Source organism: Pyrus communis, chromosome 11, assembly GCF_041283825.1.
Source record: "Pyrus communis isolate YQ-2024b chromosome 11, ASM4128382v1, whole genome shotgun sequence".
NCBI lineage: Eukaryota > Viridiplantae > Streptophyta > Magnoliopsida > Rosales > Rosaceae > Pyrus > Pyrus communis.
The window spans coordinates 30,172,881-30,196,625 of record NC_142575.1 but is presented as its reverse complement, the minus strand read 5'-3'; the positions used below and the strand labels follow the sequence as shown (position 1 = coordinate 30,196,625).

At 40.9% G+C, this 23,745-nt stretch overlaps 1 protein-coding gene across 1 annotated transcript; it reads right to left on the bottom strand.

The window, feature by feature from the left end:
* Positions 1 to 22,295: 22,295 nt before the first annotated feature.
* Positions 22,296 to 23,496, bottom strand: LOC137742605 (3'-5' exonuclease). Its single transcript, XM_068482514.2, has one exon. It carries the CDS (start codon positions 23,347 to 23,349, stop codon positions 22,657 to 22,659), a length of 693 nt encoding a protein of 230 aa, XP_068338615.2. The 5' UTR covers positions 23,350 to 23,496; the 3' UTR covers positions 22,296 to 22,656.
* Between the last annotated feature and the right edge of the window lie 249 nt (positions 23,497 to 23,745).

Sequence of the window (23,745 nt, the reverse complement as noted above, 5' to 3'; positions counted from 1 at the left end):
AATGATTAAAAACACTTTTAAAGAAATATTTTTAGGTTCAAAAGCACTTTAAGTGCTTTCTACAAGAAGCACTAGTTATGTGCTTCTTTTAGGAAGCCCTTTAAGTGTTTTTTTAGGATTTACTAACATTTTTACTAATGATTATTTCCAAAAAAAATTCACCAAAAACGCTTTCAGTCATTTTAAAAGCACATCCAAACGAGCTCTTAATCTTTAAGATCATCTATCTCTACAAAAATTATTCAAATCGAAGATCGTTTAGTCATTCAAATGTATCAAACATATTAACGGTTTATCATGAATGTATTACTTGGTACCTATCCTGTTGATTTTTTTTTTATACATTTGGATAATTAAATGGTCTACAATTCGAACGATATATATATATATATATATATATATATATATATATATATTAATTTTAAGAACCATCCTCAAATAAAAACTAAGAAATTGAGTGATTTCGATTATAAAATTTTTATAATTAAGATACGTTATTGTAAATGGAAAAGTGGGCACATCCCTGGGGAATCAAGAGCCAAAGGTTAGAAATTCAAGGAATAAATTATGAAATTATTATATCAGTTTCGCTTTCAAATGTTATCAATGTTCAACAAACGACAGCTATCAAAAAAAAAACAAACAAACAAATAAACAAACGACAGCTAGCAGAGGTTGGAAACTGAAAGAATAAATTATGAAATTTGTAAATTGGCAATCAATCTATAAGTTAATGGAATTACGCATTACGATCCAAAGCACATGAGACGTACCTTTATTTAATCAATAATTGCCCACCAGTTTGAATTATAAAAACAAATGTATTTAAAATCAAGCTTATCATGAAAGTGAAACCTCCTGCTAATCAAATTAATTGGAGTTTGTTTGATTGGCTCTATTCCCTTGATCTTCATTAGGCCAAAAATGACTACAAAATCATACCAAAAAAGATCGTTTCCATTAGGCCAAAAATGACGAGTGAACTTCTGAATTTCTTTAGAGGTGTTATTAAGCGCCCCCAATCCTTCATGGGGAGGATTGATAGATAAATAGGCCCCTTTTTTGTCTCGCACTTTGACGTCCATGGGGAAATCTAACAACTCTTTCAATGCACCAACGAAGGAGTTGTGAAGCTCCTCCAAAGGAAGTTTGTCGGGCAGGATTGCTATGAAACAGCCAAGCTCTTCAAGTGCATGGCAAACGTCGTCGCGTATTGAGAGCCAAGAACTTGTCCCGGGCTTCATGCCGTCCATAGAGAAATCTACCACTGGAATTTTGGCCGCTGCTGCTTGGGTGCTCATGGTCATGTTTAACTTCACAGTTCTCACAAGCTAAAAGGCTAAGCTGCATATACATAGATATATAATACACACACGCTTACATATATGTAAACTGCAAGAGCCAAGTAATGCGTATGTGTTTAGAGGATTAGAAGATATCAAATCAAACTTTAATATAAAAATGGATAATGATTGCATTTCATGTAACATTCTACATTGACCAACAGAGAGGGGATGATGTGTCTTATATGTACATGCCCACCTCCTATAGCACGAGGCATTTTGGGGAACTCACTGGCTTCAGATTCTATCAGATCTTCGAAGTTAAGCAAGTTTGGGCGAGAGCATTCCCATGATGGGTGACCCATTGGGAAGTTCTCGCGTGAGTTCCCAGAAACAAAACCGTGAGGGCGTGGCCGAGGTGCAAAGCCGACAATATTGTGCTATGGCGGAGTCGGATTGGGATGTGAAAGAATGATATCAAGGCCACTCTGCCATGTGGTGCAAGTGTGCCGACGAGGACGTCGGGCTCCTAAGGGGGGTGGATTTGTAACATCCCACATCAACCAACGAAGAGGGGATGATGTGTCTTATATGTACATGCCCACCTCCTATAACACGAGGTCCTTTGGGAACTCACTGGCTTTGGATTCCATCGGAACTCCGAAGTTAAGCGAGTTTGGGCGAGAGCATTCCCAGGATGGGTGACCCACTGGGAAGTTCTCGTGTGAGTTCCCAGAAACAAAACCGTGAGAGCATGGCCGAAGCCCAAAGCTGACAATATCGTGCTACAGCGGAGTCGGGTTGGGATGTGACAATTTGGTATCAGAGCCAATCCCTAGCCGGACGTGTGCCTACAAGGGCGTCGGGCTCCTAAGGGGGTGGATTGTTAGATCCCACATCGTCCAGGGGAGTGGATCCTCTATGTCTTATATGTACATGCCTATCTCCATATAGCATGAGGCTTTTTGGGAGCTCATTGGTTTTGGAATTCATCGGAACTCCGAAGTTAAGCGAGTTTGCGTGAGAGCAATCTCAGGATTAGTGACCCACTGAGAAGTTCTCATGTGAGTTCCTAGAAACAAAACCGTGAGGGTGTGGTCGGGGCCCAAAGCGGACAATATCATGCTATGACAGAGTTGAGCTCGAGATGTGGTGGAGCCCGGATCGGGATATGACATTTCACCTTTGAGAATTAGCTCATTTTTTTATTCATTTGGATGATTGGTCTCCCATTCAAATGATTTTTATTTTATTTTTATGGATGATCCTTAAATAAAGACTAAAAAATTAAGTGATTTCGATTGTAAATTTTTTATGATTAAGATACGTTATTGTAAATGGAAGAATGGGCACATCCTTGGGGAATCCAATAGCCAAAGGCTAGAAATTGAAGGAATAAATTATGAAATTATTATATCAGTATCGCTTTCAACTGTTATCAATATTTAACAAACGACTAGCAGAGGTTGGAAATTGAAAGAATAAATTATGAAATTGGTAAATTGGCAATCAATCTACAAGTTAACGGAATGACGCATTACAATCCAAAGCACATGAGACGTACCTTTTTTATTTAATGTAATTAATAATTTCCCACTAGTTTGAATTGTAAAAACTAATGTATTTACAATCAAGCTTATCAAACTTAACCATCAGGGATGGTTCAGTAATTGGAGACGAATTTCAAACTTATATTTCATATGGTACGTATTGGGTTCAATTCTTGGAGTGAATCACACGATAGTGGTCAAGGTGAACTATCGTGGCGAAACCACCAGCTGATTCTTTTTTTTTGTTTTGTTTTGAATAAACCACCAGTGTTCTCGGCAAATCAAGCCATTGCCTGTCTTGGGAAACTTGTCACTTCTACCTTGTGGCATAGCTGATTAGGTCATCCTTCAAACCCTATTGTTTCTCTTATACTTATAAGTCTAAAGTGTCTCTTGTAAAGGATGCATCTCCTATTGTTTGTCAAAGTTGTCTGGAAGGAAAGTTTACAAAACTACCTTTTCAATCAATGTCAACTAGGTTTGTAATCCCTTTTGAAGTTATCCATAGTGATTTGTGAGGACCTGCACGATGTATATTCATTGATGGGTTTAGGTACTATGTCATTTTTGTCGATGAATGTACAAGATTTTGCTGGATGTTAAACTTAATCAATAAATCAGAGCTTTCTTCTGTCTTTGCTACATTTTATCAGTTTGTGTATACTCAATTTTCAGCAAAGATAAAAATATTGCAGAGTGATGGGGGAGGAGAGTATATAGGAAAAACATTTCTATCTTTTCTCACTAAAAATGGTATTACTCACCTAAAGTCTAGAACGAGAGATGGTACGCTGCTTCTTGGAACTCCATGAGATAAGATTGGATCCAAAAAAATACACAATATCCAATTGTGGACCTTCTGGTATAGGGGTAGTCTGCCCAATCTGCATTAGAATAGGTGACTAAAATAGTAGAAGTAGGAAACCGTCGAACATCATAGGAGATGTCAGGATGGGTTATGGTGAGATATTGTAGGGTGCCAACCATTTGTCGATAAAGGGTAGGATCAGTGAGATCATTACAATCAGTGCGGGAAAGTGTACCTTTAGAGGCCATTGGAGTGGAAACACGTTTACAGTCCAAGAGACTGCTGTGTTTGAGAAGATCGACTGCGTACTTGTTTTGAGTAAGATGAATAGAATCGGAGTGGTAAGTAACCTCCACGCTAAGAAAATAATGTAAATGTCCCAGATCTTTGATGTCGAATTCGGCCCCAAATGTTTGAATAAATGAATGTAAAGCCGACGAATTACTACCAGTGAGAACTATGTCATCCACATAAAGTAGCAAAACCATAATGGTAGAATTATATTTGTAAACAAACATAAAATTGTCAGCCCGACTTTGAATAAAACCTTTGCGAATAAGGAAGGAATTGAACTTTTGAAACCATGCCCAATGAGTTTGCTTGAGGCCATAAATGGCCTTATGAAGTTTACATACATGATTGGGACTAGTAGGATCAACAAAATCAGTTGATTGCTGCATATAAACTTCTTTAGAAAGATTGCCATGCAAAAAAAGGCGTTTTTAAAATCAAGTTGCCGAACAGGCCAACCAGAAATAACGGCGAGAGATAGAATAGTTCTAATTGTTGTGGGTTTAAGCACTAGGCTGATGTATCAAAATAATCGATACCAGATTGTTAAGGGAAACCCTTGGCAACCAAACGTGTCTTGTATCACTCAATCGTACCATCAGATCGCTGGTTGACTTACATCATCATGAAATGATTACATTAATAGTTTCTGTTTTATTATGTTTTAGGCAAAAACATACAAAGTTACACTAAATTTTAAGTCCTCATTCACTTATGTTCCTTGCAGGAATTTCCACAGTTAAACATCTGTCTTTTTCACCTAATATTTTATAGGCAAGTAAAACATGTTCTTCACATTATATACATCATTATATTTCGCAGAGCGGATTATAGGGAGGAAAAATAGTGTGGTTGGTAAAAGGGGAAGGAATAGTCTACAAATCCCTTCAAAGCTGGTCAGATTGAGAAAGTGAAATATATCAAATAGTTTTAAGGTTTTGGTATGGATAGGAAATGGTAGAGATACAGAATGTTCTGGCTACATGTGGAATCACCTAATAAAGTAGGTAAACAAGAGGAACTTCCAAGTTTGAAAGGGTTCAAAGACTTGTCATGTTGAATTTATTAACATGAAGTCTTACCCTAGGTTTCAGAAAGACTTAGGTATCAGTGAAATAAAAGCATCACTTTTGTTGACGATGCAATGCTAACGATGACGTTTGGGTGAAGATGGTAAATATTTTGTTATCAAAGGAACATGCATGCAGTCCAGTATATAAAATCTTGATCTACTTTGTTTGGTTTTCTTTAATTTATTGTGTAGAATTCCACAAATGATTTATATGGTGAAGCACCAGAGTCACTAGTGGAAATTTGGAAAATTGCCACTGTTCAATCCGTGGCCAATACTATGAAAAGTCAAGATGTGCTGGGTCATTTCAAATGCGACAATACTGTATTGAGAAAACATCTACTTTCTTTTTTCTTCAATACAAGCGACGGTGTAGAAGGGGTCGTTCAAGACCTCAGGCGTGGAAGGGTTCTTAACAAATTGAGTTACATGGTCTCTTACAAGAAAACATCTTATTTAACGATAGCAATCTAAAAGGAAGAAACAATAAAAGAAAAGAAAATACATGACAGTAGAAAATAAAGGGCAAAAGAGGAACCAGCCGCTTGGACCTTGGACCAAAGAACTCAAATGCGGCAGTATTCCTGGACCGTAGGGCCGGTAAGCCTTACCGTCAAGGATTTTACTTCTTTGAAAAATTCTAAATGATCCAGTGGCTTGTACAGTCGAGGGTGATCCTCGTCCACGAGTTCGCGTGGTATGCTCACCACGTCTTTCATTAATGTGAATTGCCCCATCGAAATCTTACCCCATCTTCCGGCAAAGAAACTTTATATCTACAATGTCGTACTTTATCATTGCTCCAAATCTATTTCGTTGAATCAAAATATCCATGAGATTATATAATTATACTTGAAGGGGTTTATATTTCGAGATCAATGTACCTGAAATACATCTCCTGCTAGGTATATAACGGATGACGGCAGTGGATAAAAGACTATACAGTCACCATCCTTTGTATATATTTCCAGACCACAGACCGGGTTTTGATGAAGTATGGTGGAGAAGCTATTGTCCGTATGAGGGGTTAACCCCACGTCCCCAGTTTTCTTGGGATTTTTGTATTTATTGAATCGGAGGTGGTAAGAAGTTGATTGAACGTGAGCATTATCATACTTCTCTACACCGTAGTTTTCAAATACTATTCTTGTCACTACTTGATTTAGTTCTTCCATCGCTTTTGCATACTCAAGTGCACCCTCACTGGTCAATAAAGAACATTTTCTAAATGGGTAAGTTACAAGTGAAGTCAATATGTTAAACATTAATTAATATGCATATAATTTAAGATAATTTAAGAAAAGCTAATGAAATGGGTTTGAAAACTTTGAGTTTTAAAGATAATAACAAAATAAAGGGTAAAGTGAACATGATTGACTTTTTAGTGTAAAAATGTGGTTTTTTGTTAAAGTGAACAGTACCGTGGGCCTTTTGTTAAAACTCTCTATAATTTAATGTTTTTTTGGTCACCTAGTGATGATTAAAGAATGCATATATAATCACCCACCCTTGGATTTGATATCAAGGATGGAGAATAAATATATTTGCTTCTTAGCCCCAAAAAAAGATTTGTTTCTAATGTTTTAATCAAAACTGTTGATTTAAAATCCTACGGTATGTAATATTTTGGTCCATAAACTATACTACTATAGGAAAAAAATGTAAATAATGTCTTCAGTTTAAATCTTAAAGACGAGAGTTGTTGATATGTTAAAAATATGTATAAAAATCATATACCAAAAATGGTCGTTTCCATTAGGCCAAAAATGACGAGTGAACTTCTGAATCTCTCCAGTAGTGTTACTAAGCACCCCCAAGGCTTCGTCATGGGCAGGATTGTAGATAGATAGGCCCCTTTTTTGTCTCGCACTTTGACGTCCCTGGGGAAATCCAACAACTCTTTCAATGCACCAACGAAGGAGTTGTGAAGCTCCTCCAAAGGAAGTTTGTTGGGCAGGATTGCCATGAAACAACCAAGCCCTTCGAGTGCATGGCAAACTTCCTTGCGTATTGAGAGCCAAGAGCTTGTCCCGGACTTCGTAGGGGAGGGTGATGGCTCTGTAGGGGTGGATACCATATTTTTAAAATAAAATATTTAAATGATTTTATCTTTAATTTATCAATATTTATGTAAACACGAAAAATTCCTGAAATAAGAAACAAGAATACCGTGTACAAAATATATTTTATGTTTAATGATTTTGGGGTTACAATCTCTTTGTAATTTGATCCTCTAATTCTATCTTCGTAGGGTGTAGGTTTGTGGATGAGCTGTTGATCCAAAGGGCTGTCGGGGCTTGATCTAGGGATGAACAGTTGATGAACGGATCTTCGAGGGCTTTTGGGCTTGATCTTGAAGACTGAGTGTATGGATTTCTTCAAGGGGGCCGTCGGGGCTTGATCTTGAGGGTTGATGGATGAGCGGATCTTCAAGGGCTTTTGGGCCTAATCTTGAAGACTGATTGGATGTGTAGATTTGTTGAGGTTGTTGATCCAAAGGGCCGTTGGGGCTTCATCTTAGGACGAACGGATGATGAACACTTTCTTCAAGGGGCCGTCGGGGCTTGATCTTGAGTCGGCGGAAGTTCTTCAAGGGCCGTTGGGGCTTGACCTTGAAGGAGGGTTTGACGAAGAACGAAGAGTGTTTTCTTGATCCTTCGGGATTTTGCTTGAGAGCTTTAGAGTTTCAAGGCTTCAAGATTTTGGTGTGATGTAAATTCCCTTCCTTCTTTCTCTTCTTCTTTTTTTTTCTCTTCTTCTTCCTTTTTTCTTTCCCCCTTGAAATGAATGCCTTGGCCTCCTATTTATAGAATTCCAAAACTTGATTTTTTGGATTTAAATAATCAGATGAAATAAATCATTTCTGCCAGATATTGACACGTGTCCTATTTGATGACCTTTCCAATTTATTTCGATTTTTCGTTGAGTCACACGCTACATGTAAAATTTATGTGACACGTGAGCGTTGAAATTTTAATTATTGGTTAACATTCATTTCACCGAAATTTCGATGTCTACAAATGCCCCCACTTCAAGGCGCGTCGTTGACATGTGCTTGTCACGTGTAGAAAATGCGTTTTGAAGTCCCTTAATGTAGATGTCAACCCAAGGGCCGTCGAGGCTTGATCTTGAATTGAGCTGGAAATTTCTTCAAGGGCCATCGAGGCTTGATCTTGAGTTCGACTGGAAGATTTTCTGGTTTCCTCCAATCGTTGATTTTCCACAAGCTTAATCTTGAACTGGGCTGGAAGATTTTTTTGGTTTCCTCCGAAGGTCTGAACTTACTCCTTTTATCTGGAGTTGAATTTGATTCAAGGGTGGTGAACACTTGATTTTGAATCGGACTTGTGATTTCTTCAAGGGCCATTGAGGCTTGATCTTGAACTGGGCTGGAGGATTCTTCTGGTCTCCTCCGCTCGTTGATTTTCCTTTGTGCTACTCTTGAACTGGGCAGCAGGATTCTTTTGGTCTCCCCCCGAAGGTCTACGAGCGGTTTCAAGATATGGCAGGCAAGTACGAGGTGGAGGTGCTGACCTGTTTCTTTGTTCAATCTTTTCAATTCGTATTGAATACGAATTGGAAAGATTGAAGTTTCCTTGTCCCTTCTCTGGCAGTGTATCAACAGTTGAAGATGACTACTCGAGAGCAATACTAGGTAAGCAATCAGGAGTAGATTCCAGGTAGTCGGTTCCGGATCAGAAGACTGACTCCAAGTGCCGCTGACTGCTCTCTTTCACTTTGCCATGCGAGTAATAACAAAAACAAAGGAAAAGACAGGGAAAAAGCATGATATGAGATACCTTTGCTTTCGAAGAAGCAGCGAATGAATCAGCACATATATTTGTTGTGCTTGTCTCCACATGCTTCGATGTATCATTTTCACTTGCCTTACTTGCTCCCCTTTGCAGAAGTGGTATTTCCTTATGCAGGTTTAGCATCTTCTCTTGTAGTATTTGTCCTCCGATGCAGGAGTTGAATGCAACCTTTGCATTTAAATGGTGCTTCACTCCTTGGTGGCAACTGGTTTGAGTGGAGGTTCCGACATATTGCTTCCTCTGTCCTTGTCTTGGCAGGTGAGAACAAGGGCAAAGGAAAAGATAGGGAAAAAGCATGATATGAGATACCTATGCTTTCGCCCTTTATGATATGAGATACCTTTGCTTTTGAAGAAGCGGTGAATGAATCAACACATGCTTCAATCTATTGTTTCCTCCTGGGTCATCTGTACTCCAGGCATCTGGTATCTTCAAAGGTTGAATAGGTTTTCTCAAGGGAAGAAGAAGAATTGAGTATTTCGAGAGGCTTTGCTGGGAGTGCGCCTTCAGAGGTGAGGAAGAGTTGGGCATTTTCTTCAGGTCTGCCTTGCCATAAGAGACGAAGGTCGACACATATAGGGATTTCTTAATAGCAAGTGGTGGTCTTGTTCTTTTACCCTTGTCGACAAACGTCTCTTCGATATCTGAACGACGCCTCTTCGATTTCTGAACGACGCCTCTTCGATTTCTGAACGAGCGCCACTTTTGACAAAGTTGCACGCGTTTTCTGAAAAGCAGAGAAAGCGTCGCCGAACTTTGCGCTTGTCGGCTAAAGACGTGTAGTTGCGATGATGACCTCCACGTGTTCTCGACTTTGTCAGATATCTTTTGACAAAGTTGAACGCGTTTTCTGAAAAGCCGAGAGAGCGTCGCCGAACTTCACGCAGGAAAATCCGGTTTTTTGAATCGGTGGTTGTGTCGCATTGACTTTTTATAGAGGTATCGATCACCTCCAACATGCACACTTTGAAGATCGCCCGTTTGTGAAAATCGTCTCCGGCCTTTTGAAATTTAACTCCATCCACCCTTTCTCTTTGAACACTTTTGAAAAATGGCAAACCCATCGAACCTTAGCTTAGACTTGAGTCTCAGCAGTGATACGGGCGCGCCGCGTCAAGGTAACGTATGGCGCCCTTCTTTCTTATCTTCTAACGGTCCTCTTACAGGTGAAGACTCCGTGATGCAGGACGCCACAACAGCTACGATAGTAGCTAGGAACCTCCTCATTCCAAAAGATAGTAGGCTGCTGTCAGGACGGTCCGATGAGTTGGCCGTTCAAGAGTCCCTCGCTCTTAGTGTTCAGTGTGCGAGCTCTGTGTCCAACATGGGCCAACGGCTGCTTGCTCGGTCCCGTCAGGTGGAATCATTGATGGCAGAGGTGGAAAATCTTAAGCAGGAGATCAAACAGCTTAAGTACGAGAATAGAAGTTTGCACGTGCTTGCAAATAACTATTCGTCGGGCATGAAGAGAAAGCTTGATGAGCTGCAAGAATCTGAAGGTCGGATTCAAAGTGACCGTCAAAGGTTTGCGGCTTATCTCCAGAGGCACCTTTTTCCTGGGTCATCCAGCGTTCCATCAAATATTGAGGCCTGGAATGCTCTAGCTCCGATGTCTTCCGCTCCGATGCCTTCTGCTCCAAGAGTTTTGCCAAGTAATGGGGCTTCACGTGAACATCCTTTGTGAAAGCTCCATTTTTTTTTTTTTTTTTTTTTTTTTTTTTGTACGCACTTGTAATTTCTTAGAGATTAATGGACATGCTTTATTTTATTCAGTGTATTGTGCTAAATACAGATAAAACATATACATCACCGTCCATCATCATTCCTTTTCATTTTATTTTATTATTATTTTTTTTTTTTACTTTTCTTTGCTTTCGGTGGCACTGATCCACCATTCATTTATATATATATATATATATATATATATATTTCAGATGGTGCCAGAAGCACCACCATTGTTTTTTTTTTCTTTATTATATATATATTTTTTTTCTTTTTGCACATGGTTCCAGAAGCACCATCATTTTTTATTATATATATATATATATAATTTTTTTTTTTTTTTTTTTTTTGTTGTGGATGGTGCTGTCCACCCAGATTCCATCATTTTTTTTCTTTTATATGGTGATCTGCAAGGCTGAGTTTGTGGGTGAAAACCCAGGCCGAGTCCGAGAGAAGACGGAGGAGATCTTTGGGTGTGAGTTGACAAACTTTGATTTTGTCAATCACATTCAAAGGCAGCAGCAGAGGCAAGCAGACGGATGAGATCTTTGGGTGTGAGTTGACAAACTTTGATTTTGTTGATCACATTCAAAGGCAGCAGCCATGGCGGAGGTGCAGAAGCAGCCAGATCTTGAGGCAGTGCAAGGCGTCGAGCTTGAAGACCGGCTAGTCGTTTGACAGCGGTCAATGAAGCTCTTCGTTGATTTTGATCATGGTGGCCAGGGTGACGAGCTCGAGGTTTGTTGGCAGCGTGAGGAGACAGAGGGGAAAAACTCCACCATCACCATTGAGCACAGGCAAGGAGTACAGCCACTGAGCACGAGTACCGAGCACAACCACCAAGCACATCCAACAGACTCCAGCTCGTTAATTCCCCGGGCTCCCCCAAAGACAACCTTGCTTCACGCCGTCGTCCTCGTCTTCCCTTTTTGAAACCAGACTTCCACGTGTCTAGGTCGAAGCCCAAGCTGTTTGGCCAACGCCAATTTTTTGCTTAGGGTTAAGAGTGTTGAGCTTCTTGAAACTCTCTTCGAGAATGGTGGACTGATCTGAGCTTCTTTCTGCACGCCTCGCCATCTCCGTCGTCGTCGTCCGCCGCCACCATCAGCACAAAAACTATGTTTTCAGCGGCGCGTATCGTCCTACCGCTGTCATTGTCAGTGCTGGCCATAATTTATGAGTATTTCAGATCCAGACGGATATCGGAACTTCCTGAAGGCGTCGATCCTGAAATCCTTGATTGGATTCGGACACTCAACCCCGCCGAGCTCAATAGTATTAGGAATCGCGACCCTGCCTTCCTCGATGTGATTCGGAACTTGGACTCTGCTGCTTTCCCTTCGGAATCTTCTGGAAGCGTCGACGGTCCTCTAAACCCGCCGTCTGTTCCGTCTCCTGCCCCCGCTGTGCTTGATGGTGGAAGTTCAGAAAATAGAAGTGGGTCTAACTTCACCTTGGCTGCCTTTTCCGCTGCTCAAAGTCAAGCATCTGCATCAAAACGCCTCCAGAAAAAGAAAAGTCCGGTAAAGCAAGAATCTATTTCTTTGTCTGCTGAAGCAGCCGCAGCTCTGGAGGCATGTGAAAAGTGTCGACGAAGGTCATCTTTGTCTATTCTTTAAACTCATTGTTTGATGTCCCTTTTAGTTATATTTGGACCTCTGAGTGGAGTAATATAGCCCTGTACTAAAGATGAGCTTCTTTTTGTTGAATTTGATAAACCTCCAGGGGAAACCAAGCATACCTTAATGGGGATCTGTCTAAAGCTGAGGACTGCTACACACAAGGAGTGAAATGCGTTTCTAGAAATGAGACATCTAGAAGCTGTCTTAGGGCATTGATGCTGTGCTATAGCAACCGTGCAGCAACACGTCTGACTTTTGGAAGAATAAGAGATGCACTTGGGGACTGTATGATGGCTGATGATGGTGGTGACATTGCTTCTGGGCTTGGAAAATTCATGGTAGTGCTGATGAGGATGAGGATGCGAGTGCAGAGTGTTGTGGTGGGGATGGATCTCGCCCTCATCGAGTCCATCTGAGGACGACACACACTCGATGCTTTCCAAGTCCATCGCTCTCCCCCTCGACCACCCCCAAAAGATCGAATTTTTCACCAAACCCAATTGCAAAAATGAAAAATTATCCAAAACCCACTAATCAAAATCCCCAAGCGAACCCACAAATCGAAGAACCGATTGCTCGGAGCTGCTGGGTTTCTCTCGGACCTTCTCTTTTCCCTATTATTTCCCGGGAAAATTTCAGAAAGTGGAAGAAAAATGAGGGAGCGAAGGAGGGAGTCGGCGTAGAAGACAATGGAAGCAGCCATCATGGCGGCGGCGGTTTCTCCGGCGAGATCGTTGTGCATAGCACCATCAATTCTAGAATACGGGAAGTGGGCTTGTCCTTGAAGACGCGACCACGGCTGTTTGACCTTGACACAGGCTCGCAGGTTGTAAGGCGTTGATGACGGCGAAGGCACAACGACGGTGGTGCTAGAGCCATTGCAGCGTCTTGGAGGCCTTGGGGCTGTCTTCTGCTGCTGTCGGCTGATGGGGTTGCGGCGGTTCCCGGCTGTTGATCTTCCAGGGATCATGGCGCACGGCTGCTGCGTCCGTCTTGGCTTTCGTTTGATGTCTCGCTGCGCCGGTGATGGTTGTAGGTCGTTGCTGCGATCTAAACTCTAGGGAAATCGGCTCGCCGTTGCCGCCACTCGTGGCTTGGGTTTTGTCGTCGGCGTTGATCAACGGTTGGTGCTGCATCAACACTGCTGCCATCGGCTGAGCAGGGAAGAGGGAGATTTCCCAAGCATTCTTTGTGGGTCTGGGTGAATAATCCGGGAGAGAGAGAGAGGCAGAGAGAGAGAGGATGCGTTGAGATGAGAGTGGCTTTTTCCTTCTGGTTTTGGGTTCGTAGATTGGTGACCGCATAGTGGGCCTGCAAATCTGCTTGTTGGGCTCTGCAGACTGAATATGGTGCGATTGAGGATGTGGACCAAGACATCCAGAAATGTGTACCGCAAGTTAGAAGATTGAGGTCTAAAGGGTCCAAGAGGCCATCCCAGTTGTTTGGGCCGAGAAGTAAAACATATATATATATATATATGTTTTTATTGTTTTTTTTTTTTTTTTTATTATATATATATATATATATATATATATATTTTTAGAAGAAGAAGAAGAAACTGTAATAATTTTTTTTTTTTTTTAATAAAGAAATTGTAATAAAATTGACTTTCTTTAATGAAACATTTATTTATTTATTTTGATGTGACTGTACTTGAAGTTTTGAAGTTTCAAGTTGCCTACGTACTCTTCCAAAGAAGAGATCAAGTCATAACGTAGTTCAAATGAGTGATGGTTTTGATGATGATTTTGTCGTACACAGTTTGTGCTCTTGCGGGCCAGGAGCGTTTGGTGCCGTTTGCAGTTTCAGCTCATGCAAGCAAGGAGCATCTTGGTGCCGTTTGCATTTTCAGCTCATGCAGGCAAGGAGCGTTTGTTGTCGCCTTTTATGCTCGTACGGACAAGGAGCTTTGGTTGTCGCCTTTTAGGCTCGTGCGAACGAGGAGCGTTTTTTTTTTGATGATTTTGTCAAACGATCTTAGAGAGGCATTCCTTGCAATCTTCATAGCAAGGAGTCTTGACTGAGTGATTGAAGAAATCTTCTGGGAAGAAATCGCGCATCGTAATGGCAACGGACGATCTTTGTGTCATAATTTCATCATCCTCAACATTTTCATGTAGCTTTGAAGGTTGACGGTAGCTGCTTTGCCCCCTTTCCGATTGGTGAACTTGTGGAGGAGACCTATGTTTCTTGTGCATTTTCTTTGGAGTGACATAAGTCCATCCTTCAACTTCACTTGACTTGACTGGCATGGTTTTGGAGCATGCCCCCAGCGGTTGAGGTGAAGATTTTGAGTTCAAAGAGCCAGAAGTGGCGGTGATATAGTTTGACTTCACCACATCATTAAGATCTAGCTCGATGATCCCTTTCTGAGCCAACTTCATGATGAGATCTTTTAGCACAAAGCACTTTTCCGTCGGATGACTAATGAAGCGGTGGAATTTACAGTACCTTGGACTGTCAGTACGGTTCATATCTTCTGGCCGTTTGCACTCAGGTAGGTCGATCACCTTTTTGTCAAGCAAGTCTTTCAACATGGCAACCACGTCAGAGTCGGGGAATGGATAAGTCTTCTCCTCAAGCTCCTTCAAAGTGCGTTTACGTATCTTTTGATCACGAAAAGCTTCGGTTTGAATCGCCTTGCCTCGTGTATGGGTTTTGACTGGAGTTGTGTTGAGCGTCATTGCTTCCTTGGTGGGTTTCCACGCAGCCTTATCCACCTTTGGCCCCAAAACTTTGTCATTCTTGTAGTCAGCGATCTGTTCTTTCTTCCCATGACGGGTGATGCTTAACTCCATATCATGGGCGCGGGTGGCTAACTCCTCAAATGTTCGTGGTTTGATGCCTTGAAGGATGTAGTGTAGTCCCCACTGCATGCCTTGAACGCACATCTCAATGGCGGAGGTTTCAGAAAGCCGATCTTTGCAATCCAGACTTAAAGAGCGCCATCTATTTATGTAGTCGATGACAGGTTCATCTCTCCACTGTTTCGTACTGGTCAGCTCTAGCATGCTTACAGTACGACGAGTGCTGTAGAAACGGTTGAGGAATTCCCTTTCTAGCTGGTCCCAACTGTTGATAGACTCAGGTTCGAGGTCAGTGTACCAGTCAAAAGCGTTACTTTTCAGCGAACGCACGAACTGTTTGACGAGGTAGTCTCCCTCTGTCCCAGCATTGTTGCAAGTTTCAACGAAATGGGCGACATGTTGCTTCGGGTTGCCTTTTCCATCGAACTGCATGAATTTTGGGGGCTGATAACCCCTTGGCATCTTCAAAGCATCAATCTTCTTGGAGTAAGGCTTTGAGTACAGTACGGAGTCATGCGAGCTTCCTTCGTACTGTGTCTTGACAGTGCTTGCGATCATCTCCTGTAGCTGCTGGATAGAGAGAGATCCCATGAATGCCGTTGCTTGGTCTAGCTTCGGCTTCTCTTCAACTTTCTCCACTGGTGGCTCCTCTTCTTCGTCGTCTTCTTTCTTTAATAGGCCAATATTTGGGTCGACTTTCACGTCGGGCAGCGCATCTAGTTGGTTGACAAGTGCGGCAATCTGCAAGTCCTTCTCTTCCACAGTCCGTGTGAGCTTTGCGATTGCTTCATTCATCTGAGCTAGCTGCTCCTCGATTGAAGTTGCTCCAGTGGTCATGACTTGCATGGTTGTACTGCCGCTTGGATCAGGGTCGGAGAGTAGGGACTCTGAGTATTTCCTCGGGCTTTCGTCTTCTTTACCTTCTTGAACCGTGATGTAGAAAACATCTTGGATCTCCTCTTCAGTGCCGTTCTCTTGGGTTTGTTGGCATGAAGATTTGCCAGTGTGGACGATGATGCGCCTCCTTACCTTCAGTGGTCCTTTTGTGTCGACCTCTAGGATTGCTTGGCGCTCCATCCTTGAAGGAATCAAGCTTCGAGCGTCGTCTTTTTCTCCTAACCCATCGAGCTTTTCTCCCTTTGGGGTTGTCTTCCTCTTTCCAAAAGGCTTACCATTATCTTCAAATATTTCTGAAGCTGATCGTCGCAGAGGAGAGAGAGCTGTGTTGCTTTGTTTCTTAGGCTTTAACAACCTTTCAAAAACAGAGCTTTGGGATGTCGGCGCGTTAAGCCTCTTGAAGACAGAGGTTCGGTCTTGACCACCAATGCGATTAAGCACTGAAGTTCTGGAGCTTGAATGGCTCATCCTATTGAAGACCGACGTCCGAGGGGAGGGTTTAGGCTCTTCTTGGTCTTGTTCAATGCTCACGCTGATGTGTTGAGCGCTAGCTTTCTTCACTTTGCTTGAAATCTTCACGGGTGCATTTGGTGTGAAGCCAAGTCCAGCCTTGTTGTTGTCAACTCCATAATCATGCTCCTTCAACTTCTTTTGAGTCTCGGTGAGGTCGCGATCTTTGTTGTTGACGGTGTTTGAAACCTTCTTTCCAAGATTTGAAGAGGAAGCAAAGTCATGCCTAGCCTTTGACATGAGTTCGTAGGCATTTGGGTTGAAGTCTTCTTCGGTCCTCTTAGTTGGAAGAGAGCTTGGTTTCACTTTGACGCCATGCTGTGCCTCCAGACGGTTGATGAGTCCGGCGGTTTGCAAGTTTTTCTCCTCTGCAGTCTTTATCAGCCTTGCAATTGTTTCCTTCATCTGAACCAACTGTTTTTCAATGGAGGTAGTGCCGATAGTCATGACTTGTTCTTTGTTTGAAGCCATGGACTGTGCTTGAATATCTTGAACGGAGACAGAGATGAGAGGTAGAGATAGTCCCACCGGGCGTGCCAAATTTGTAAACACGAAAAATTCCTGAAATAAGAAACAAGAATACCGTGTACAAAATATATTTTATGTTTAATGATTTTGGGGTTACAATCTCTTTGTAATTTGATCCTCTGATTCTATCTTCGTAGGGTGTAGGTTTGTGGATGAGCTGTTGATCCAAAGGGCTGTCGGGGCTTGATCTAGGGATGAACAGTTGATGAACGGATCTTCGAGGGCTTTTGGGCTTGATCTTGAAGACTGGGTGTATGGATTTCTTCAAGGGGGCCGTCGGGGCTTGATCTTGAGGGTTGATGGATGAGCGGATCTTCAAGGGCTTTTGGGCCTAATCTTGAAGACTGATTGGATGTGTAGATTTGTTGAGGTTGTTGATCCAAAGGGCCGTTGGGGCTTCATCTTAGGACGAACGGATGATGAACACTTTCTTCAAGGGGCCGTCGGGGCTTGATCTTGAGTCGGCGGAAGTTCTTCAAGGGCCGTTGGGGCTTGACCTTGAAGGAGGGTTTGACGAAGAACGAAGAGTGTTTTCTTGATCCTTCGGGATTTTGCTTGAGAGCTTTAGAGTTTCAAGGCTTCAAGATTTTGGTGTGATGTAAATTCCCTTCCTTCTTTCTCTTCTTCTTTTTTTTTCTCTTCTTCTTCCTTTTTTCTTTCCCCCTTGAAATGAATGCCTTGGCCTCCTATTTATAAAATTCCAAAACTTGATTTTTTGGATTTAAATAATCAGATGAAATAAATCATTTCTGCCAGATATTGACACGTGTCCTATTTGATGACCTTTCCAATTTATTTCGATTTTTCGTTGAGTCACACGCTACATGTAAAATTTATGTGACACGTGAGCGTTGAAATTTTAATTATTGGTTAACATTCATTTCACCGAAATTTCGATGTCTACAATTTAATTAATATTTTTATCAAGTTGAGCGAGGAAGTGGGCCCTCCTCAAGCCATGTCATCATTTAACAGAAAAATTGACAGACAAACTAACGGAGGTCTAACTTGCAACAAATTTGTAAGATAATGTATGACATTATAATATTTAAAACATGAGGTATGAGATTGTAATTAGACTCATAGTTAATGTAGTTTTGTGTAATTTACCCTATTATATATGACATCTCTTTTGAAGATGCTCTTAGAAGATATCAAATCAAACTTTACTATAAAAATGGACAATGTTCGCATGCATTTCCCCTTCGGGAATGAGCTCGTTCTTCCATTTGCAAAGAATGTATTTTTACCATTAAAATTTTATAATTGGAACCGTTAAGTCTCTTGATCTTCATTTGAGGATCATTCCTAAAAAAAAAAAAAAAAAAAAAAATTCAAATCGGAGGTCATTTAGTCATCCAAATATCCCAAACAAATCAACACTTCATCATGAATATGCTATTTGGTGCCTATATCATTGATTTATTTTGATACATTTGGATGATTAAAAGGTCTCCAATTCAAATACTTCGTTTGTATGAAGGATCTTGAAAAAGAGATAAAAAGTATTGAACGGTTCCATTTATGAGATTTTTATGGTTAAGATACATTATTTGTAAGTAAAAGAATGCGTTCATCCCTGATTGCTAGCATGGAAACTGAAAGAATATAAATTATCAATATTCAACTGACAACAGCTAGCAGAGGTTTTTTTTTTGGGCAAAACAGCTGGCAGAGTTTAGAAATTGAAAGAATAAAATATGGAATATTATATACGTCATCGTCATCTCTTTAAATCGAACTTTAAACTATTTCAATTACAAGTAAAAATAAATCTATTGGACCGCAATTTTAATTAATAATCTTCCACTAGTTTGAATTATAAATACAAATTGGATTTGTTTTACATGAATCACGTCACATTGTAGAGTAGAATTAGAGCAACTTGCCTCGGCTTTCATCTTTAAATTGTATAGTAATAGTGAACATGTGCATTTGCCATTGTTTGCTCTTTTTTTTTTCATGGAATATGTACTGTGCAGAAGCTACAAAAAAAAAAAAAAAATTAGCAATTAAGCTTATCAAATTTTATTTAAACTTGAATATTAATTCTTCTAGAATATGGATAAAAAAAATACACAAGCCAACGGAATATTGAGTTAGAATCCAAAACACATGAGACGTATTTTTTTTTTATTCTTTTAGTTGTTAATAAACACTTGAATAAAAATGATACTCGTTCATTTAATTTTAAATTAAAAGTCAAAACTTAAAGATAGGATCTAGTGAACTACCAAATGCATTTTTTATGTATTCATAAATCGTTGAACTACCAAATGCATTTTTTTTGTCAAAAGCGCTGTCAAGACCACCATTTTGTTTAATACATGGAAGTTCAACCATGGGGAGAATTAGAGATTAACCTGACTCTACTGTTTTATGGGATTCGTCTACTATGTGCTTCTCTTCACGTCTCATCGGGCGTTCAAAACTTTGCTCTTCGTCTGTAGGAAACAATGCGAGGGCCTTTGGATCGTTATGGAATTGTAGTATGTTGTTGTGAAAGTAATGTGCCTTTAGAAATTATGGATCAGAAATTTGATGTGCGGATCTTTCGAATTAAAATAATTAGGATTGTTGACCTTTGCGTGAACCACTTTGAATGATGGTTGATTTTTTAGCCAACATGTCCCGAATCATGCTTGAATATTGTAGTTGGCATGTACAATCTAGAATTATGTGTTTTATCAATAGATTTTTGAGACGAGACTTGTGCTTTGTTTATAGGCATTGATTGTACTTAAGCACTTGAACTTTGTACTAGGGGTGCTACAGTGCGGACTCTAGATGAGTGACTTTAATATATGCAATACAGTGATTAACCATGAAATTCTCATGTGATATACTTTATGGATGTGGCATTGAATTATAAATATGTTTTCTATTAAAATTAATGTTGCTTTTCAATTCAGTCATTGGTCTATTATAAGGAATGTGTTCTTCCATGCATATTTGAAATGATTGTGAAATGAGAAAGCTAGTAGCGGACCTCTAACTTAGTGCCATGGGGTTTTGATCTCGAGCTTGTATCCTATGGATTCCATTGAGTGAGTATGGAATCCTACTTCCAATTCGGTTCCATTATGTGAGTATGGAACGTGGAATCTTATAAATTGTAGGCTTCGACTGCACTATGTCACTCTAGCCCTACTTTTGGCGTTTTTATGAAATAGAGGATTGAAAACCTTTGTGGGTCAATCTAGAAAGTGCGATGGACGTCTGTGTGTCTCCTTTGAAGTTTCTAGCGAGATTTGACTATGGTTTTACAAAGTAAGGATTTTTGTTAATGATTCTAAACTGAGAGCGATGGACTTGTCTTTATTCCTATCACATACTTTCAATTATCGTCACTCACACGAGTTTGCAACTTATCTAGATTTTTACTTTGCCGGTGCACCATTCCCATGATGACGGGGCGATTGTGCAAGTGATAGGACTGAGTAGATACGAGGAGCTAGTAGGGTATAGCAGAAAGGTCATAGAGCTTGGAGCAACTGGGTTACCCTTGTACCCTTCCTTGTATTATGTTGGATTATCTATTTTGGGAGCCCACGGGCATGGTACCCTAGAGTATGTTGGTGTACATACCCTGTGTTTATATTTGTGAGCGATAGCTATTATTTCTAATATTTCATTGTGTATATTGCATGTATTTCTTGCACCATCTGCTCTCTAGAGTCATGTGTCGATCATGGATAAGTTTTGTTCATCTCTTAAATAAATCGAAAATGCTTGGTCTCTCGCCAAAATGTAATCTTAATTTTAATTTGGCTCTATATGTAATTGTTCCTAGAATATTATTGTCAATATGTATTTGTTTGAAAATAAAAAAAATTTAAATTAATTGCCACGTCAGATTATATATCAACCAAATGGAATGATCTAATAATCTAAAACTTGTGTCAAATATTGTGTCAAAATATGATGCCACTCTTTAACCCACGCAATTTGAATTGTCTCAATGAGAGTAACAATCTTTGCAACAATTCCATTTGGATAAGAAGACGAAGCAAACACTCCTAAAAAGACCATTAGAGTCACGAAAAACGCCACCACTACCCACCTGTGTAGACATGATTAAGGATCAATAGCAACTAAAGCAATACGGCAGTGCTTACAACAATAATTAAAACCATGCTGTTGAGGGTTTCTCTCGTAGTAATGGTTGAATCCACGCTGCATCAGGCACAATGCTGTTGAACTTGATCTTCATCGATCTTTATGCAAGTGATGCAAATGACACAACTTTGCTGTCGCCCTCGAAGCCATTTTCATGTCCGAAACGCTGGTGGCTTTGAAATTGTTGTCAAATTGTAATACTTGTACTTCCAAGTCTCAAATTCCTCTACACTACAATTGGTCATCCATAATAATGCGTCGGTGCAAACGCTTTTCTCTTGCTACTTTTGTTCTTGAAGAACAAGCCTGCTATGAGCAGAGCAAACTACATTACTCAACCGACCCAAGGAACTATCGACAGTCTATACTAAGCCAACTGGCCCTTCTCCTATACCCGGCTGAGATGGAAACGTATGGGGTGGACGGAAAAAGGGAAGGAGTTTTCTCTTCCTTTCCTGTACGGGGGAAAAGTAGAGGGGTGTGGCGTGGATGCAGACCCATCACATTCTATCCCTTAAAAATTGGACAGATTGGAGGAATGAAACAAATTAAATCGCAATACGGTTTGATGCAAGCTCAAATTGTAAACATGGGAACATAAACCTGTACGCACCACATATGAGAAACTGGCTCTTACAGTCATAAATGACGGATTAAGCAGCAATTCAAGGACTCCCCTCAACAAATCTAATGAGAAAATTGACCAATACTATCAAGTCATGACCAATACGAAACTAAGTTGCAATTCTTCTGGGTGCGGACCAAAAGGAAATTCCTAACAAGTCTCATTTTATATCAACTACAAAGAGAGCATTTTGGAGTTCCTTTCAGCAGATTGGTCCTATAATAATTCATCATCAGGCAGACTATTATCGTTTCTTGTGATCAAAGAAAAGAGAACGCTTCAATGTCACCGAAACTATGATTTTTTGTTCAACAGGATCCAAAACCAGTCAGTCCAACTAATACCAATCATGCAATCGAACGAGAAGGAGTTGCTTACCTTTCCTACTTGCATTGAACAGATTAAAACAGGAATCCAACAATATATGCATATACATATGCCAAAGTCAGAAAATTCTGATCAGATGGAAAACATCAAGCAATTACTAAACTAACTCAAAAATTGCAACTAACAAAGCACCGATATCAAAAGCTTTCCACAATATCGATTCAATCCCTAACTACGACTGATTAAACCTGCAAAGCAAACCCAAGTTTCTAAAGTTACCCAACAATGTAAACAAATTTCTATTATGCTACTAAATGCATAAAAAACCCGACATTTCAATTTTCATCTCGAAGTTTCAACATCTCTGTTCCATTCCACAAACTCGCATTGAACAGAGGCAATCAGGAAACAACGATATATGTATATACATAAGCCAAAGTCAGAACCATCTGATCAGATGAGAAACGTAAAGCAGTAACTAAACAAGCTCATAAGTGCAACTAACACACATCAACCCGAAAAGTTATCCACAATGTCGACCGAAATCCCTAATTCAGGTCCATTAAAACGAGCATTGTAATCCAAATTTCTAAACTTACCCAACATTGTAAGCAATCGTGCTAAAGCCATAGAAAATCGACATTTGAATTCTCTCCGCAACAATGTCGAATGGCAATCCACTAAGCACCCCTAAGATTCAATTGCCTAGCAATCTCATAAGCAATGAAAGCATCAACAGCAGCATACTGAATCTGATCATAAGTAAGCCACTGACTGTCCCACCTGCTCATCGTCACCCTCTTCGGCTTCTGCAGCTCCTTCCCCAGCACTGCGCTCGCCAACCGCTTCAACCCGGCGTTCCCCAGCTCCAAAACCCCCAACCTACGCGCCGCGAAACCCCGAAGATCAACCGCATTGGCGACCCGCAGCCCGTAGTCCAAAAGTAGCTTCTCACAATCGCTCTCGATCCCGACGCCGACGAACGTGAAGGCGGGATTGGCGAGGAAGTTGGTTAGGGACTGGGGAATCGATTCTGAGTGTAAGACCTGGAAGATGAGGCAATTGGGGTCCAAGCAGACGCCGGGAAGCACAGTGCCGGGCGGGATTTGGAGGGAGCCGGCGTAGTTGGGACCGGTGCAGAGCTGTAGGGTGGCGATCGGGTTGTCAGAGTTGCGGCTGAAGTTAGGGCGCCACTCGACGTCGAGGCCGACGATGCGGTGGTTGGGGTTGGCGAGGGTGATGGTGGAGAGCCAGGATTCCACCATGGCGGGGCTGTTGGTGAGCATGGTGTGGATTCTGTCGCCGTAAAACGTCACGTCGTACTCGTTGTGGGTGTCGTACGGTAGCTGGTAGTCCACTATGCTGATCGCCATCCTGGCGGAGTGCAGAGAGAGAGAGAGAAAAAGAGGAAGAGGAAGAATAAGAAGAAGAAGAAGAAGACCGCCTGTTGACCTCCTCTGGGGATTTGTTTTGGTAAAGTGAAAACCGAAACGCAGCGTTTCATCTCGTCGACAGAAATCCCGCTGGACCCGCATAAAGTTCCGGGTTTTTAATTTTTTTCAACCCGCGTTCTTCTCCGTATTTGAAAAGCAGAGATTTGTTTATGAAAAAGCGACAATTTTGCCCCTGCATTATGTGGCTTATTGTATAACAAGAAAGTTAATTTCACGAGGGTAAAGTGGAGATTTGAAAGTGTTGCAGTTATCTATCGAATCCTAATGGTATTAAACGTGTAACAACTTTGAATTTTATTCTAAGTGGAACTCGTT

Excerpts from the sequence above, each read along its gene's own strand:
- LOC137742605 (XM_068482514.2), bottom strand. The coding sequence starts at position 23,349 with ATGGCGATCAGCATAGTGGACTACCAGCTACCGTACGACACCCACAAC.